General features: G+C 34.7%; 1 protein-coding gene across 3 annotated transcripts in view; it reads right to left on the minus strand.

Moving 5' to 3' along the window:
* Positions 1–3766: 3766 nt before the first annotated feature.
* The window catches only part of ddc (dopa decarboxylase), a 33374-nt gene continuing 15928 nt past the window's right edge, over positions 3767–21212 (minus strand). For all 3 annotated transcript variants that reach the window (XM_030158237.1, XM_030158238.1, XM_030158239.1), the window contains exons 9-14: positions 21046–21113; positions 19357–19433; positions 13139–13158; positions 12930–13028; positions 6755–6856; positions 3767–5026 (exon numbers count right to left, since the gene is read on the minus strand). In XM_030158237.1, the coding sequence (XP_030014097.1) occupies positions 4826–5026; positions 6755–6856; positions 12930–13028; positions 13139–13158; positions 19357–19433; positions 21046–21113 (567 nt within the window). In that variant the 3' untranslated portion in view covers positions 3767–4825. The remainder of the gene's footprint in view (positions 5027–6754; positions 6857–12929; positions 13029–13138; positions 13159–19356; positions 19434–21045; positions 21114–21212) is intronic.

The following is a 21212-nucleotide window of genomic DNA, read 5'->3' on the forward strand; positions in this document are numbered from 1 at the left end:
CTAAGTGAGCTGTGCTTGTGACTGCAGATCACACAGATGACTTGGTGTTTACATGTTTCATATTAAAGCTGCTGGCAGAATGATCTGGGTCTGGCTTTGGAACCTATAGGCCCATAACATTGAACAGAGTAATCACAGGCTGTAGAATTAACCTCCGGTGCTGAATCCCCATCTGTATTTATAGAACGCTGCCCTTTGTCCACAGGGATTAGGATGTTTGAAGAAGGCTGCATAGCACTGTGAGTAAATCAGGTATTGTGTGTATGTGTGTATATCTAAGCCTGTCATCTTTAATTTAGCGCAGCACAAGAGAGGAACAACAGACCCACGCTCAATGTAAACGGCAAGAAACACACAACCTCTTACGCAGGCTAATCTGAATGTGTGTTTGAGCTACTGTTGTGTTCACATGTTGAAGCTGACTGGGTGTGAGTTTTATTTATTACCTTACAATATGAGTACCCTTATTGAGGATTTATATATGAATTTACTATTAGATTATTCATTAAGCTGTAAACTCTTTGATTATAAGAAAAAGGGCAACAATTACCTGGTATTTGCAACATTACCTTTACTGTTACTGTCATTTAACCACCATCATATTAATTTGTAATAATTTCACCCTGAGGCTTTAACCCTTTCATGCATGAATTATGAGAACCTTACTGGGTCAAAACACAGTCATGTCCCATCAGAGAGCGAACTTTAACACTGGTCTACAAGGAAAATGCTTCCAGAATAAAAGTAATGAAATTTTACCACATGAGAGTCACTGATAAAGAAAAATCAACTCAAAAATGCTGGTTGGCTGAACTTTCCAAGATACAGCCTTGGGTCAAAATGTGAAATTCAAGAATTAACGAGAGAATGGGTTTGACTCAAAAGGAATATTTGTCTCAGAGCTACAAGATCTACTTCAAAACACTGTCTGCACATTAGAATACATTCACTTTACAGGTTCTATTTAGTGGAAGATTTCTAAAACTATTATATAAATGTACATAAACCAATATATATGTGTAATAACACTTAATCATATACCTTGAAAACATCAGCAAACCAGCACTTTTGTCATTTATTTTCCAATTAATCTTATTAAAATACATAACATTTAGCACATTTAATGTCTGAAGCAAATCATTTCTAAAAAATTGTAGACCAGTGTAATTGATTGCCATTCCAACATTTATTTCAATATAAAGTAGCTCCTTGTTTTGCATAATCCCTTATGGTCCAACTAAAGCAAAAATGAATTTAAAAATAAAAATGAGGGTCAAATTATCTCTAAAATGTCCCTTCAGAGAGATTTTGAATACTGTTTTTGACCCTAATCAAGTTATTTTTCCGGAGGGTTTTTATTCCTCTTTAGGCATAAAAAAAAAAAAAAAACAATACAATTGAAAATTTTTTTATGAACCTATTTTTCATGGAGTTGCAAAAATATCCACTCAGCTGGACATCATGCATTAATTTTTGAAGCAAAGAAACATGTATTTATTGATACACTGTGTGAAAAGTATGAAATCAATTTTTTTAATGCTGCTAATCTGGCGTTTTGTCACATTTTAACATACTGTAATATTAGTTATTACTCACTTTATGGAGATAATATGCAAAAAAAAAAACTTTATGTTTAAGAAAAATGGTTAATTACAGTATGTTAACAATAACAAGCAATTGATTTACACTCAAACATGTTAATGCAGATCAGATTTATCAAGAACAGCAAAGTTACAGTAATGGGATGAATTACAATGTATGTGATGATGCGTAAGTGTCCACTGTGTTGGCTGATATGGAACTAAAACAATAAAATCCATGAATATGCAAGAGAACAGCTGTAGAAAAACTGTCCACTGTAGTGACCACTATGCATGAAAGGGTTAATGTGTTGACTTTTCTTCAATCTCTCGGTAGATGGCGGTATGGTTTTGAGGCTGTTTTTTTTTTCTGTTATGCTGACTGGAAAACATTATGTATCCAACTGGCAGGATCTGAGGTTTAACAGAATACATATAATACATACATAAAGAAAAATGTGGTGTGGGTCTCGGACCACTACAGGCTGCATTCAGTCGATATTCCATAATGATCTTGTAACTAATTTGTATGTTTTTTACCTCCGCCAAGGAGGTTATGTTTTTGCTAGGGTTTGTTTGTCTGTCTGTCTGTCTGTTTGTTTGTCTGTCCGTTAGTGTGCAACATAACTCAAAAAGTTATGGACAGATTTAGATGAAATTTTCAGGGTTTGTTGGAAATGGGATAAGGAAGAAATGATTAAATTTTGGTGGTGATCCGGGGTGGGGGGGCCCCCACAGGGGGGGCCACTGATCAGCCTTGGCGGAGGTCTGCGCTCTCCAAGTGCTTCTAGTTCTGTCCATTTTTCTTTCTTTTCATCTTGTCTTAGTTCTTTACATTTTCCATTTGTGATAATATTAATTATTAAAGGTAGGGTGGGAAATGTTTTCCTGGAGCATTTTTTACTATATTGCTTTAAATTCCCTTCACGTCCCGACTGCAACAAACCCGTTTTTGTTTTTTTTTGTTTTTTTTCCAATATTGGTCACTACAGTGGACAACTATTCTCTTGTATATTGATGGATTTTGTTGTTTGACTTGCAAAACAGCCAACACAGTGGATGCTTAGTGGTCAAAACACAGTCATGTCCCATCAGAGAGGGAACTTTAATTGATTGCCATTCCAACATTTATTTCAATATAAAGTAGCTCCTTGTTTTGGATAATCCCGTATGGTCCAACTAAAGCAAAAATGAATTTAAAAGTAAAAATGTGGGTCATTTAGCAACACTAATCTGCCAAATTGTCTCTAAAATATCCCGTCAGAGAGATTTTGTACACTGTGTTTTGACCCTTATGCACCATCCCATACACTGTAATTCATACCATTACTGTAACTTTCCTGTTCTTGATAAACCTGATCTGCGGTAAAATATTTGAGTGTAAATAAACTGCTAATTGTTATTAGACTGTAATCAACACATTTTTTTTTTTTTTTAAACAAAAGTTTTTTTAAATTGCATATTTTTGGAGTGAGTAATAGTAGTATTAGCATTATAGTATGTTAAAAATGTGAGAAAACATCAGATTAGCAGCATAAAAAAAATTATTTCATAGTTTCAGTCAGTAAATGTATGTTTTTTTGCTTCAAGAATTAAACGCATGGTGTCCAGCTGAGTGGCTATTGTTGTAACTCCATGAAAAATAGGTTCATACAAAAAATTTCAATCACATTGTTTTTTTCATGCCTAAAGAGGAATAAAAACAGTTAGGGAAAAAAAAATCTTGAATAAGGTTTTCATAATTCATGCATGAAAGGGTTAATTAAATGCTCTAACACAAAAATAAAGAATTTTAGTCAACCGTGGAAAGAACAGGACTGAAAAAACATCATCCAATCATTTTAACCGGCCCATTGAAATGATTGAATGGTGATATGTCTATCAAACTCAGCTGCCATTTGTCCCTCCCCACTCCCCCCTCTGGTACAATACAGTACTCTGGAGGCGTGGCTTCAGGGAGGATGTCTGAAGAAAGGGGTTTGGACTTTTGAATTGTGTATTTTCAAAATGTGGCTCACTCGAATAATTTTTCCAGGATCTCCTACCCCACCTTTAAGGGTCTGGTATAGATAAGCTCTAAACGTAACTTTTGATATGATTTGATGCTATACAATTCTAATTTGATTGGTTGATAAATGTATACACTTGTTACTTTCAATGAAAAAAAAAGAAAGAAATGATCCAAATGCTTTGCCGACTACAGACTTTATTAAAATGACGCCACACCATCTGCATGCAGCACACAGCCAAGCCAAAAAGAAATAAAAAACAAACAAATGATTAAAAAAACAAAACAAAACAGCATGGTCAGTTACAGCAGTCAACTTTGACATTTAACAACAAGATGTGGTGACATTACACCCATGGTTTACACGTCTTCCTGACAGACAACAATCTCCACAGTTTAAAGACAACATGTGTGGACCTGGAGAGGCAGTGCTTGGTCCTGGATCTGAGATCATGGGGTCAAGAGTTAAAAATACTGTATATTATGAGACTAAACTGGAGCAATTGAAGGATATTTAGCTACATGATGCAATGCTTAAAAAAAATTACCTTACAAGCACCCAAAAACGAAGAAAGAAAAAAAAAAAAAAAAACTAACAAACTAATTCTCATCTTTCTGATTTACAATCAGAAAATGATGGTTTGGACTTTCTGAAAATACTTTCCCACTGTGTATAAGACACTATATTATAGAGACAGAAACTCTGTAAAAGAAAATCAATGAGAAGCTAGTGCCTAGAATATTAATCATAATATATTAAATCTGGATTCTGTTGGTAATAAGGTCATAAATAAATAATGCACTTTTTTAGGGATTTACCTTCACTCACTGGAAGCTATGTCATTGTTATCTCTACATAAGGTAAAAAAACAAAAAAAAAAACAAAGCAGTGATGTAAAAGATTTGACATTTGGAAGCCTTGACTTTTGTGTACGATAAACAAACACACAAAAACTGTTTTATAGCATGTGCAGCCACGAAAATTTGCACAGACACACACAATCTGCAGCACATTAATTGCAGAACTTAAAAAAAAAAAATTTAAGCTTTAAATCATAGTTTTGGAGTAAATGATGTGAAATTAAGTTGCAGATAAGTAAGCTCGCAAGTATGCTATTAATCATTTTTTTTCATTCCCTTTATGGCATTTCAATATCTGCAACAATGATTTTTGTTCTAACTTTGGTCATAATTCAGTAATTTGTGTGGAAAACAGAGGCTGGGATGAGCCTGTGGGTCAGTTTACACGTTCCTGCAGGAGCTCAAAGGTTAACTGTGTGATGTGTTTCCAGGCTTGTTGGATGTGGTGGGACTCAGTAGCGCGAGAACAGACCGCGAAGCGAAGGACGAAGGTGCCGGCGAGCTGGCAAGGCACCAGGTGGATCTCTCTGCTACTGGTGATCCTCTTCAGCAAGGCCTCGTTTAGCTCATTGGAGCCCTGAGAAGATGGAGAATAGAGGAGCTGAAACTTGGGTTGTGTAGATTTACAGGAGCCGGTGGCCACTGGGTCACACTTTAAGTAGGAGTTAAATTAGTGACCATCAAATACAAGTGGTGCCGGGCATAACAAACCCCGCCTTTCACACGTATTGTAGCTTATTTTGGCACCAGTCCAGCTGATGGCATCATGTCTATGCATGTGCTGATGTCAGCATATCAATTCCCACTATATACAGGGTGGGGAAGCAAAATTTACAATGAACATTTAGTTGTTTTTTCTCAGCAGGCACTACGTCAATTGTTTTGAAACCAAACATATATTGATGTCATAATCATACCTAACACTATTATCCATACCTTTTCAGAAACTTTTGCCCATATGAGTAATCAGGAAAGCAAACGTCAAAGAGTGTGTGATTTGCTGAATGCACTCGTCACACCAAAGGAGATTTCAAAAATACTTGGAGTGTCCATAAAGACTGTTTATAATGGAAAGAAGAGAATGACTATGAGCAAAACTATTACGGGAAAGTCTGGAAGATACTATTAAAGAAGAATGGGAGAAGTTGTCACCCCAATATTTGAGGAACACTTGTGCAAGTTTCAGGAAGCGTGTGAAGGCAGTTATTGAGAAAGAAGGACACATAGAATAAAAACATTTTCTATTATGTAAAATTTTCTTGTGGCAAATAAATTCTCATGACTTTCAAGAAACTAATTGGTCATACACTGTCTTTCAATCCCTGCCTCAAAATATTGTAAATTTTGCTTCCCCACCCTGTATGTGTCGAGTTTGAAGTAAATTGAAACAATATTGATGTTTTTATAGATGTTTGAATCTTCGCCCAGTATAAGTAAATGGGAGAAAAAAGAGATTTAAAAATTCATAAAAAATTTTAACTTTGACCTTTGACCCAAAATATAACCACATATATTCTGTGTCATTGACAATCTATAAAACCCAATTTGGTATGAATTCGACCAATAGTTTTGCTGCTACAGACATGTGAAATTTCACCCATAATAAGTTAATGGGGGAAAAAAAAAAGATTTAAAAAATTCCTAAAAAATTTAGCTTTGACACACTTTTCCCAAAATATAATCAGATCTATTCTGGGTCCCTGGCAATCTATAAACCCAATTTGGTATGAATTCAACCGATAATTGCTGCTAGAGTGTTAACAAACAAAGAAAGAAACCAAACTAAAAACAATAGCCCTCGCCTCCCCTTTAGTGGGGTGGGGTAAATATTCCTTGCTGCTCTGGTACATGCAGCTGGACATGCATTGTAGGCAAAATGTACTGTGGATGATAACAGCATAATAAAGACTACTGTGATATGTGACTTTAACTTCCATCTTCATATGAAATAAAACTTACATATGGACCGTGTCAGCCACAGGATGTGCATTACCTTATCTATTAATCTATTATTAATCTATTTAGTCGTCTTTTAGCAGGGAGCCAGGGACAGTACATATATTGTACCAGAAATAGATAAGAGCTAATTTTCATTTTTAGTTGACTGAAAAGCAGGTTATGGTGACATCACAACAGTTAGAGAAAATGAAAACCATATATTTATATAAAGGAGACACAGTTAAAATGCTATACAAAAGACTATGATATAAAATAGCAATTAATATCCCAGTACAAACAACATGAAATTAATACTAGTCTCCAAAAAGGAAACACACCCTTAACAATCCATACAGTCACTTCTTACCCTGAGCCTGAAACAGACCAGTCCCAGTACAACCTCAGAACAGATCTCAAACCTCTTGTCTGCTCGCACCAGACTTTCAAACTCTTTTGCCAGAGCCACTTGCTGTGAACGGAAAAAAAATACAAACATATAAAACATTAGAGACATCATTTAACCTGAAATGTTAAAAATACACAGTATGTAAAGGGAAAAAAAAAGTAGAATCAAAAAATCCAGGCTGTAATTACTTAAACTTTCACCAGATGGCAGTGCTGTATTATTACATAGATCAATGCTATAAACAATAAAGAATGCACTAGTCAAATCTGCGCAAAAATAAAATAAAATAAAATAAAATAAAGCTAATCTCTGATAAAGGTCTAGTCCTTTAGGAGCAATGATATGATGAGAACTGCCAGTTTGTCAGCAAAAGCATGAGAAAATCATAGAAATGTCACTCAAATAAAGTATAGCAGCATTAAAACGTTAAAAAAATCTGCATATGCATGGTAGTGCATTAAGACAAGGGTTCAGGCCTGAGCCACTGAACACTGTGGTCTCTGGTCCTCCAGACCACACCACATCAACAACCATCATTCCGATGGCTGACTGAACCACATGGACTAAGGACCACGATGGCTAGTACTTTATTGAGTCAAAAGTAAGCCTTAGACAATTGCCTTGTTTGTTTTTTTTTATGTTCTCTAATACTGCACTTATTAAAGCGATTTAAACATGGTTAATTTTTTTAAATAATTTTTTTTTTTAATGATTTTAGTGATTTATTCCGAACATGCAATGAAATTTAACATATATGCACTTGCAAAACATACATAATAATACAAATATCAAGAATCATAACAATCTTAGTCAGAAGAAAAGCACAATAATTCCATTTACATGCCCGAAAAGGGTTGGGAAGAAGTATAACTTTATAATTTCATTCTGTCTTTTCATACATTTTTTCACTGGTTGTTTGTATCTGCACGTGTTTAGGTAGGGTAATGTGTTGTGTCATGGGTGGATGTTGTTCAGAAAATCAAAAATCTCCTTCCTTTATAGTGAATGTTTTATTCATGTTCTATTATTCATAAAAAAAAAACCTTTGAAAGAAAAGAAAAGTCAGCCTTATATAGACATCAGACATCTGGGATGGAAATATGGGTTTGTGCTTAAGCATCAGTATTCCAGGTCTTTTGCTGACTTTAAAAATCTAAAATCTATGTACTAGGTAAATCTAAAATCATCCTGTGAAGCTTTTAACTTGAAACTACTCTTAATATTTAAGTCTAGTAATCTACTTTTCATGCAGTATTAACCAAACTAAACTAAAATTCTTAGTTTATCACTTATGTGTGTACAGTTTTGAGATGTCTGACATCAGTGTATTGTGGTGCTGATATACTGATTAACATTAGCGCGCTAACCAGTTCAGCCCTTCTTCTACTAATACTTTTTAATCTCAACAAGCGTAGTAGTGAGTCACTGTTACATCCAGTTTAGCCTCATTCAACTATGACAAGAAGCAGTAGTACCCATCAGACTAACCTTCTTTGCATAACATACTGCAGTATGAAAACACAAACCACATGGCACTGATACAAGGCTTTTCTGTTTTTCTTTTTCTCAAAACTGAGCTACACATGCCCTAATCTAAACTGGAGCAGTGTCATCTTCACTAACTCTCAGAGGAGTACACACTAACACCACAACTTTCTATTAAAATGCTGCCCTCTGTCTTTTCATATATAATTAATTTTAGTCTATCATTTTGCTTTTTTATTCTTCTGTACGACACTGTTTTTAATTGTACAGCTGCTATATGTCTGTAATCTATTCTTGTATTTTATTCTTTTATTTTGGTTTCCCCCTGTAAGTCGCTTTGGAAAAAAGTGTCTGCCAAATGAATAAATGTAAATGTAAAATGTAAATTTGTTTATATATTAAATAATCGCATTAATTCCTATTTAACCTTAAACATATATTTTGCCGCGTAATCAATAATTTAAAAAAACAGAATGACACTTTACGCCTCTGCTGATAAAATCTCACAAATCTGGAATCCTCTGTTTCAACTAGTCAGAAAAACTAATTTCCCCTTTGTTCCAGATTGACTTTTTTTTTTTTGTTTTTTTTTGTAACTTATGTTTTATTAGTTTTAAAAGAACAACAAAAAGACAACACAACAACATAAATAAGTCTGGGTAGCACAGTCTTATCAATTATTTTGCTTATATAATGTCCATTTTTTACATTTTTTGTTCATTTGCGGTTCTTGTAGTCTCAATCTGTGTTAGTTTTTCCATTAGAAATATGTCCTCCATCATAGTTATCCATTGATCCTTTGATGGTACGTTCATCTTCCCCCAATTCCTTGTTACACATTTTTTTTGCAGCTATCAACATCACCTTTACCAAATATTTATCGTATTCACATATAGTGTCATCACCAAAGTTGCATAAATAAAGAATTTCAGGTTTTTTTGGAATTGTGTATCCTAATACTTGATATAGGACATTGCAGATCATTTCCCAATATTCCGAAAGTTTTGAACATTTCCAAAAAACATGAGAATGGTCAACATCCATCTCCCCGCATTTTCTCCAACATTCCTGATGCCTCTGTAACTGTTTACTTTTAAACTTGGGTGTACTAAAAAATTTTATAAGATTTTTCCAGGTAAATTCTCTCCATGTCCGAGAGCTAGTAGTTGTATGATGTAATTTCCACATGTTTAGCCAATCTATATCATCAATTTCTATGTCAAATTCTCTTCCCCATTTCACTTTTACATAGTAAGTTGTTTGCTTATCGAGATTTATTAAGGCTTTATATAATGCTGAGATTATCCTAATATTACTATCTTTATATGCTTTAGTCATGATTTGAACCACATTGCTCTCTTCCATGGAGGGTCCCACCTGTATTTCCCCTTTATAATAGTCTCTCATTTGAAGATAACGGAAAAAATCATGTTTCTCAAATTGAAATTTTTGTGCCAAAGTTTGGAAACTCTCCAGCCTCCCATTATTTTCCAGAACACACCAAGCTGTAACTCCCTTGGTTACCCAATATTTTCCAGATTGACATTTTTGGTAATTGTTCCACCTGGTCCTCTTTGTTCTGTCTGGTAATTTACCTTGTGTAACATACAGGGTGGGGAAGCAAAATTTACAATATTTTGAGGTAGGGATTGAAAGACAGTGTATGACCAATTAGTTTATTGAAAGTCATGAGAATTTATTTGCCACAAGAAAATTGACATAATAGAAAATGTTTTTATTCTATGTGTCCTCCTTCTTTCTCAATAACTGCCTTCACACGCTTCCTGAAACTTGCGCAAGTGTTCCTCAAAGATTCGGGTGACAACTTCTCCCATTCTTCTTTAATAGTATCTTTCAGACTTTCTCGTAATAGTTTTGCTCATAGTCATTCTCTTCTTTCCATTATAAACAGTCTTTATGGACACTCCAAGTATTTTTGAAATCTCCTTTGGTGTGACGAGTGCATTCAGCAAATCACACACTCTTTGACGTTTGCTTTCCTGATTACTCATATGGGCAAAAGTTTCTGAAAAGGTATGGATAATAGTGTTAGGTATGATTATGACATCAATATATGTTTGGTTTCAAAACAATTGACGTAGTGCCTGCTGAGAAAAAACAACTAAATGTTCATTGTAAATTTTGCTTCCCCACCCTGTATAACGCATCAGTATTATAAAAGTGAACCTTTCGAGCCTTTTTCTTTCTTTTTTTTTATGTGTGTATTGGAGAAGATTGGTGTAGTTGTTCTCGGGTTTGTGTGTTTTGTTTTTGCATACATGTATAAAAAAAAGGAAATCATGCAACATTACATTTTCAAATGATTTGTCACATATAATACAGTGTTTGTTTTGTCTAATTTCTGCAAAACTCCAAATAAAGGTTGAAAAAAAAAAATTTACATTTTTATGGCTAACATTTTCTGAAGAAAAGTCATCCCTTTCTCATGTTAGATCAAGCGTTTCCCTATAATATTTTATATTCCCTCCTGGTCTAAAAGCCTGCTGAGACGACGTATGTGTGGCGAAACATTAAACATGCATCACTGCAAATCTAACCATCAATTGGTCTGACAACAGCTCCTCTTTTCCTGTCAGTTCCTTTCTACAAAATCCAAAGTTTTGCTGAAATAAACCACAACTGGTTGACCGTCACCGCGCTTCCTCATTCCCCGCCAATATTTCACCACCACGCAGAGGTGTTTACAAGCTAATATACTGCAATGACCTCAGTGGATGATGTTTTACTCACTGTATTCCACATTTTATAGACATAGTCATATTGTGTGTGTTTGTCATAAACTGGCCTTATTTCACAGCACATATTGCTCATTGGATAATAGCCTACATATGTTTGTAAAGAAAAGCATAATCTTATTTAAGTATATTTTCTGATACATAAGATGAAGCCACAAAGAAAGAAAGAAAAAAAAAAAAAGCAACGTTCAATGTTCTTGAACCGTATTCTTCAAATTACATCTAACGTATAAAACTGATGTAATGTGAGTTATTGCTGCAGGGATCGATGTTGGTTCTTCTGCTTCATTTAAAATTGAGAGTAAACACAAAACAGACTCATTTGATTGACAGAGGAGACTGGAGGGAGGAAGAGGAAGATAAGGAGGAAAGACAGGCTGGCAGGGATAAAGCAGAGAGAAGAAAAGGCAAGAGGAGAGGGGTGGAAAACGATGGCAAAGGAGGAAAAAGGGTGGTGTAGTAAAGTGTTTTTCCAGACCTGACATACTGTATGTGACTGACAGGATATGCTGATGAAGGTGCAGGGCAGTGAGAGGACTTTGGAGGTAAAGAGGATTAAGGGGGGAGAGGCACTGGAGAGAGCGAATGGCATTTACTAGAGAGACCAGGCATGTGAGATTGGGTTTATGATTCTTTTAACAGGGGCAGTTGAGTTGGACTGAGACAGCAGGGAAGGAATGGGAGAATTTTAGAAGGAGTTAATTACATACTACTTAGAACATGGGATTACTACAAAACTACTGATTTGTGCTTGATTTGAGAACTGCTTGTAGATATTTGATGTGTAAAGATAATTTTTAACTCTTCAAAACTTACTTGTTAAACCAGGCGTAAGATTTTTTTTACTTAATTTGAACACATTATGGGCACAAAAGCACAAAAGGACTTTTTTTTCTTATGCCAGAGGTCCAGAATGTTGGCGGTATGACCAGAATGATCAACACAAATTGATTTGAGTCTTTTTTTTTTTTTTTTTGTAATTATCTTTTAAATTATTATTATTAATTTATTGTCTGTCTGTTGTTTTCTTTTTTTGTACTAGTGTATATTTATTTTTTTCTTTTGGTGTTCTGTTTGCCCATTTGATATGTGTGTGTTTATGTGGATGTATTTGTAGGGATGCCACCTGGATGGGGGGGGGTCAAGTTTACAAATTTTGTAAGAAATGCCTTAATGATGTTAATGTCAATGTTGTTATGGAAAAATTATAAATAAAGTTGTAAAAAAAAAAAAGTAGGAGTTTTAACCCTGTAAAGCCTGAACCATTAAATAATTGACAGAAAATTTCAGTTCTTTGAAACTGGAGCCTTTATTGGTCATTCTGAACAACCAAAATAAATGTTTTTTTAAATATCAATTTCCATGTATGAGTTTCAATTTTGTATCATATTTGATACATCGGGTCTCAGTGCTCAAATATCATCATTTCTGAACAAAACCTTTTCCTTTTTTCCTTTTCAAAATTGGCAAAGTTCTGCCTCCTTCCTCATTAATGACAGTCTTGTGGTGTCACTGGAAAGGCCTCTGGTGAATGAATTCCTTCCCCCTGGTGGATTATATGTGTATTGTATGTATCTAATTGTATACATCAGGTTTTTCAAGAAAAAAATATCACACTGATCATGTAGAGGGCTTAAAAACTTGTGTATCAAATATGATATATTTGGCGTCGAAGGGTTAATTTACTGAAAGCTTATCATACTCTAAGATTATGTGAAAAAAATATTCAGTTATGTCTGATTATTCCCAGAAGATAACAGATTTGACATTAAGGCTCTAAAAGCACACCTGTCAGGTACTGCAGACTAAAAAAAAAAAAATCTCCACATAATATCACTTCAGACTTCATTCTGAAACCAGGTGAAAGGAAATGGATTGTTCATTTTAGTGCCTACCTTGCGTATATGATCCTGCAACCCTTTGAGTCCAAACATGCGGAAGACAAACCACAGCTTCAGTGAGCGAAACCTTCTTCCGAGTGGAATCTGCCAATGCTACAGGAAAAAAGAGGAAGATGAGAGTAGGATAGATGTCAAAGCTTCAACATCTACAACTTTACTGTAAAATCTTTAGTTGTTTTCTTATAAATAACATAATTTCTTACCCTGTAATCTGTGACGAGTCCTGTTGAAACAAAACAAAACCATGTACACATCACAAATGAATGAAGTTTTACATCTCAGTGTCACTTTGATCAAGTATATAAACAATTTTCACTGCAACAGCTACAATAATTCTTACATTTTTATATAATTAATTGAAACTACTAATATATCATTGTATTTTAATGCTGTCAAATGACTGAAATTTTTAATCAGATTAATCACAGGGTTGCTGTGGATTAATTTCGATTAATCCTGATTAAATATCATTCATTTTTATTCTCTCTCTCTCTCTCTCTCTCTCTCTCTCTCTCTCTCTCTCTCTCTATATATATATTATATATATATATATATATATATATATATATATGTATATGTGTGTGTGTATATATATATATATATGTGTGTATATATATATATATATATATATATATATATATATATATATATATATATATATATATATATATATATGTGTGTGTGTGTGTGTGTGTGTGTGTGTGTATATATAAATGTATATATATAAATGTATATATATATATATATATATATATATATATATATTTATTTATTTATTTATTTTATTTTTTTTTTTTTTCTTCTTCTTTATTTAAACCCACCACCACCACCCCTCTTTGGAGGACAGCTTTATTTTTAATTACAGCTTGTGTTTAAGTAACAATCTCAAACTTTATATTCACGTGTTCATCCATCCCTTGCTTGTATATGTCAGGGTAGAGACTGCGATCTGGTAGGATCGGCAATTCTACCAGTAGAGACTCCGATCGTAGTCTCTACCAGTAGAAACTCCGATCAGAGTCTCTACTGGTAGAAACTCCGATCCGAACCCTAACCCTAACCCCTAACCCTAACCCTTCTACTGGCAGGATCGGAGTTTCTACCAGTAGAGACTGATCGGAGTTTCTACTGGTAGAGACTACGATCGGAGTCTCTACTGGTAGAATCGCCGATCCTACCAGATCGCAGTCTCTACCCTTACATATACATGTACATAGAGGGAGGACTCATATAGACAAAAGTGTACAGGGACAGGATGAAACAAGACAGTGGGACAAAACCGTGTAAAACAAGACAGTGTCAGAGTAATCTATATTAATCGCGTTTCATTTTGCATGAGCAAACACACTCAAGAAAGAAGGGAATATATATGCACTTAACATGTTCAGCAGTTTCAACAAAACAACTTGAAACAACTGTTCCATCTGGGTTTTTTTGGTTTTTTTTTTTTTTTTACTCATATTTCCACCCAGAGGGCCAATGTGCTGTTTAGTGTCTTCAATCTTTATGGGTTGGTTCTGCTGCCTGTCACTACCGGATCATCTGCCTATTTACGCATGTGCAACAGTAACTCTACTTGGACAAACTGCCCCAAATGCGTTGGCAGAGACATTCAGAGTCATTCTGTGCTGCAGATGTGTTAATTGCGTTAAAAAATTTATAATCAGATTAATCATGATGATGGATTAATCCACATTAACATGTTAATTTTGACAGCCCTATTGTATATACATGGAAACAGAGCAAATTACAAACAGTAGTGCATAATTAGAATGAAGAGACTTCAAACCATCTCTGTATTATGAGCTGGAGCACTGAATCAGAATCAGTTTTATTGGTGTTATGGAAAAAATAATACTCTACTTATTTGTCCTCAAAATAATAAAGCTAAAAAGAACTCAGGGATAAGGGCTCTCTGAGAGTCTATGAGAACTCAATTTTATTCCCTCCAGGTGTCAGACTGGCCTTCGACTTTCCACACAACAGACAGAAAAGGTCAGAAAAGGTTAAAAAGTTTACAGGTGCCATAAACTACAAACAAAGTCATCCAGTCTTATATGATCTGTGCAAAGATATATGGAATAGATGTAAAAGCCTATGTGACATATGGAATGCATGCAAAGATATTGAGGACTTGCAGCTGACGTCACTGGTCATGTGATTGTTGTTTACACCGCCATATTGGTAGGCACGCTATCTGGATCCAGAAAGTCAGAACTGTTGCTTCATATCGTGTTTTTCTTTGGACTCGTGTTTGTGTGTTTTGTTATTTGCCAGTATGTCTGCTTGTGATAAAGGCACCATAGATGAGTTTCAATGTTCACGAACAACAGTGATGCGTGCGCAACTCAGAGGCAAAAACACAAGTACCAGCTACCAGCCAGCTCACATCAGCCGCGTACACCTCCAGGCTCTGCCCCGGAACTTGTGAACGAGTCGATATGTTAGCTCTAAAATGGTCCATTAACTGTCTCTGTCCAAAAGCCGATCCCATCTTCTCTTTCACGGGCGCATAATTTGACTTCACCACATCGGGAAGGCTGTCCCATAGTAGAAAAGCAGACTGTCACAGACGGGTGGGGAGTATTGTCACCAGCTCCAGCTGAACTCACTGGTGTCACCCACTGTAGCTCTGACTGCCACTTCCAGCTGAGGAAACTGTGGCTGCCATCACCGGCAAAGGGAGCAGGTAGATCCACAATCACTCTGTCTCTATAGGTGATAGTCCAGGGGAAGCCCTCCTGGTAGGTTTAAAGGGGTCTTCATCACCGTACCACATGATGGCAATTCTTTTTTTCCACGCCGCTAAGAGCAACAGGCACGCAGGCTAACTATACGGAGAAGCTACGCTAACCGCGGTAATAACTATAAACAGCGGTCGGCAGAACAGAACCACCGCTGCCACCAATGGAACCCAGTGGTCTTTATGCCGAACTTATAATTGGTGAAAGCTAAATAATAAACGGCACATAGGAGTTTAGCAGGTTCATCGTTTAACACGTTGTACGATCCAAGGAAAGCTTGCCTACCAATATGGCGTTGTAAACAGCAAACCACGTGATCATGGGACGTATGTGCAAAACCTCAATATAGAATACATGTAACTTTCCACTACAATTGGCAAAGTACATGAACACATACAAGGAATTTGGCTTTGGTTTTTCTTTGCACACGTTTCAACATGAACCCAAAACAGCATGAACCCAATCACACTTGAACATAGACCTAATATAGAAAAACATTCAACTAGAGACAAGGACAACAATGGGATGAGATTTACAGTGGATTTATAATGTAATATGTACAGAGTGTAAAGTGGAGTTTTATACAGAGAGAGGATATGTACAGGGATCCACTCTATTAGAATATACAGGGTGGGGAAGCAAAATTTACAATGAACATTTAGTTGTTTTTTCTCAGCAGGCACTACGTCAATTGTTTTGAAACCAAACATATATTGATGTCATAATCATACCTAACACTATTATCCATACCTTTTCAGAAACTTTTGCCCATATGAGTAATCAGGAAAGCAAATGTCAAAGAGTGTGTGATTTGCTGAATGCACTCGTCACACCAAAGGAGATTTCAAAAATACTTGGAGTGTCCATAAAGACTGTTTATAATGGAAAGAAGAGAATGACTATGAGCAAAACTATTACGAGAAAGTCTGGAAGATACTATTAAAGAAGAATGGGAGAAGTTGTCACCCCGAATCTTTGAGGAACACTTGCTGCAAGTTTCAGGAAGCGTGTGAAGGCAGTTATTGAGAAGAAGGAGGACACATAGAATAAAAACATTTTCTATTATGTCAATTTTCTTGTGGCAAATAAATTCTCATGACTTTCAATAAACTAATTGGTCATACACTGTCTTTCAATCCCTGCCTCAAAATATTGTAAATTTTGCTTCCCCACCCTGTATATGTTTATGTATATATCATTTACAGTAGGTTTTATATTGTAATATGTTCAGAAAGTGCAAATTAGAGTTTTTATACAGTGAGTGGATATGTACAGGGATCCAGTCTATTAAAAATATATGTTTATGTATATATTATTGTAGTGCAAATTAGTCAGAGTTTTTATGTAGAGTGCAAAATATAAGTTTTTCTATCATATTGTGTATTTTGTAACTTCCCAGTCCAGGTGTTGCTGTCATTCTGCCCACCCTCTGCATCTTACTGTCAGTTCACACAAACCCTGTTGTTTTATAAGGTCTCACTGACTCATCCATAGAGAATGAAGGCCCATGTTAGCCAGTGCTAATAACCCCTAATTAGATTGAAGAGTCCAGATTGTATGAGGACAGCTTTTATAAGGTGCCTTAGTGCGATAGGAGGTAGCTGATTGTGTTTCTGTCTGTCTGCCTGTCTGTCTGTCAAGCTAATTATGGAGTAGATGCACCACACACATCTGCAGGGTAGCACATGCATTCAAGCCTTACTCATATACTGTAAACAGAAGAGCATATAATCTATGCATATAGCTGTTTCACTTTTAGTTTTATTAAATTCAGGATAATGAATCCACAGCTATTCTCATGTACACTCATTCATACCTCCTTTGCAAATGACTAAGGGGGCGTATTAATTAAATTAGGTCACAAATACTGTAAAGCAGCTTAACTTAAGGTTGTAAAGGCTTAATAAATGACGATGCTGGCTCACAGATGCCAAGGTTCACAGAAACACACCGATACACACATGTCTTAGTGCAGCACAGCACAGCTACACAGTTGAAATACTAATACACTAGATAACAGTATACACGAAATAGACTATAATACAGTAAAATATTGTTGGGGACTGTGGTTGATTCAATAATGCTTAACCCTTTCATGCATAGTGGTCACTACAGTGGACAGCTGTTCAAAGGTGTTGTTCTCTTGTATATTTACGGATTTTGTTGGTTTATTTCCATATCAGCCAACACAGTGGACACTTATGCATCATCCCATACACTGTAATTCACACCATTTTGCTGTTCTAGATAAACCTGATCTGCAGAAACATGTTTGAGTGTAAAAAAAAATTCTAATTGTTATTAGACTGTCATTAACCTTTTTTTTTTTTTTTTTTTTTTAACAAAAAGGTTGTTTTTTTTGGCAAATTATCTCCATGCAGGTATGTTAAAATGTGAGAAAACATCAGATTAGCAGTATTAATGTTTTTATTTCATAGTTTTTATGCAGTATATCAGTAAATACATGTTTCTTTGCTTCTAAAATTAAATGCATGGTGTACAGCTGAGTGGATATTTTTGTAACGCCATGAAAAATAGGTTCATAAAAAAAATTCAGTCACATTGTTTGTTTGTTTTTTCATGCCTAAAGAGGAATTAAAAACACCAAGGAAAAAAATCTTGATTAAGCTTCTCATAATTAATGCATGAAAGGATTAATATACATTATATATTATATATTGTGCACTTCTAAAATAATGTTTTTCACAAGATACACGGATGAGAGTTATTAATTGTCACCATGTGTTGCACTGTTGTTTATGGATATATTTCTTTCTTTGAGTTATTTATTATTTATTTATATTTTGTCAGCACAATTAAGAAATGCATAGGTTATATAGATTATATGTGTATGTGTATGCGTGTATGTTGTGTGTATATGTATAAATGTATGTACGTTTGTATGTGTATATGGATGTATGAGTGTGTGTGTGTGAATAAATATATAAATATAAAAGAGTAATGTAAAAGAAAGAGGGAGACAAATATATATCATTAATAATATTTTATGGGGAAGGGGCGGGATTAAATAAGTTGCACTTCTTCCCACCCCTTTCTGGGCATGTAAATGAAACTATTGTCCTGTTCTTCTGTCTAAGATTGTCTTGATTGTTGATTTTTGTATTATTATTCATGTTTTGCTTGTTCACATATATGTTAACCCTGTAAAGCCTGAACCATTAAATCACTGACAGAAAGTTCCAGTTCATTGAAACTGGAGCCTTTATTGGTCCTTCTGAACAACCAAAAACTTTTTTTTTCAAATATCAATTTCCATGTATGAGCTTAAATTTTGTATCATATCTGATACATCGGGTCTCAATGCTAAAATATTATTATTTTTGAACAAACAAAAACATAGTATAACACAAACATGTCTAACAAATTGGTAATTCCTTTTCAAACTTGGCAAAGTTCTGCCTCCCTCCTCATTAATGACAGTCTTGTGGTGTCACTGGAAAGGCCTCTGGTGAATGAATTCTATTGCATGTATCTAATTGTATACATCAGGTTTTTCAAGAAAAAAAGTATCACACTGATCATGTAGAGGGCTTCAAAACTCATGTATCAAATATGATATGTTTGGTGTTATAGGGTTAAATGTCATTGCATGTTTGGAATAAATCCCTAAATCACAAAATCACAAAATAAGTAGAATCATTTGAGGCTGTTTTTACCTGATTCCTGGTTATCATGCTTCAGGTAGACTGGCTCCATCTTGAACGCTCCAATAATGTCTGTTCTCCTCTTCACCCTGTTAACAGACGATACAGACAATAGCAAAACAATAAGAAGTCCATCCTGATATTCCTCTACAGGATGAAAATTATGCATGTTTTTTTTCCTGATTTCCTCTCAAATTATGCGCTAAATATTAGTTGCACGTAATGTTTTTCGCTATATTCAGCAGAGTCATAGTCTGGTATACCCTGTTTGTTTTGTCTTGACATATGTGTCTAAATATATGTCATGAATTGTTTAATGTGGAATATATGAACAACTGAGTCAGAGCGGATGGAAAAGGTTTTAGGATGTCTTCCCGTTTCCACATGAGAGGGGTTGAAGCCTCGCTATTTCGATCTTGTGCTGAGCCTGGTTTGTTTTGTTTGCTGCTGACAGAGGAGGCAGATGGAAGGCGTAGATCTATTTTTATGAAGTGATTGTTGAGGTGCAGACAGATATGAGTTTGGTGATGAGAAAAACAACTCATGGTTACTTTTTTGGGGCATGAGTCACTGCTCAGGTAAACTGACAAATCATCATATAGAAAACATGACAGTTACGTCAGAGTCAAGTCTATCGCTGTGTGCCCGTCCACCAGCGAGTAATGTTTCACTTCATATAGCTAACAACCAGCTTGTAAGTTTTTTGTTTTTTTTAACTATTGTATTTTTTTGTTTTGTTTTGTGTACTTTTTTCTCTGTTTAGTTATTTACTTCAACTTATTTATCTACTTATTATTTATGGGTTTTTTTTCTTTGTTAAGTGTACTGTTTCTACTTAACAAATTTCATTCAATTGCACATGAGGACTGTGGGTTTAGGGAGGGAGGGCGTTCAATTTTATTTGTCTATGTTCAAATGTTTAAAAAAAAAAAAAAAAAAAAAAAAAAAAAAGATAAGAACCTGTACTCTTGTATAACATAATTCCGGGCCTGCTTTTCATAAATAAAGTTTATAAAAAAGAAAAACAAAAAAGAAAACAAGAGTTACACACTGAAAATAACACAAATGGGGTTTTCCCGGTGTTGACTTTTGTGAGTGCTCAGTTCAACACTGTTACAGTGCTGTTTTAGATACATAAATAGAAAATTCATCTGTATTTTTATTTATTTATTAATCTATTTTTCTATTTTTTTATTTTTTATTTTGTTTTTACAGTTGTTCTACGTCTTTTAATCTGGTTTTTATTTATTTTTCTGTACAGCAGTTTGGTCCACTGTGGTTATTTTAAAGTGCTTTACAAATAAAGCTGGATTGGATTGGAAAACAAATCAGTTGTTTTTAATTGTACATCTGTTTTTATATCGTTTTAATCTATTCTTGTATTTTAGTCTATCACTTTGGTTTTCTATTCTTCTGAACGACACTGTTTTTTTTTTTTTTTAAGTGTACAGCTGTTTTATGTCTTTAATCTATTCTTGTATTTTATTCTTTTATTTTGTTTTTTATTTATTCTTCTGTACAGCACTTTGGTCCACTGTGGTTATTTTAAAGTGCTTTAAAACAGAAGTAGAGAGAGAAAGCTTAACTGTTAATCTCCCCCTGTAAGTTGCTTTGGAAAAAAGCATCTGCATAAATGTAAAATGTAATGTAAATGTAAAATAATAAGTCAAAACCTTTTCACAATGCAAATGCAAATCTTACCACATTGCAGAGCAGTCAAAGTTGACTAAAAGCCATTTGTGTGGGTTGAAGTTGAAAGAGTCAGCAAACTTTAAAGGAAAGAAAAGAAAAAGTAGTGATAAGACACAGATCTCTGTCATTACTTAAATTTTCTGCTGCAAATAAGACAATCTAAAAAAAAAAAAAAA

The sequence above is a fragment of the Sphaeramia orbicularis genome, chromosome 16, assembly GCF_902148855.1.
Source record: "Sphaeramia orbicularis chromosome 16, fSphaOr1.1, whole genome shotgun sequence".
Lineage (NCBI taxonomy): Eukaryota > Metazoa > Chordata > Actinopteri > Kurtiformes > Apogonidae > Sphaeramia > Sphaeramia orbicularis.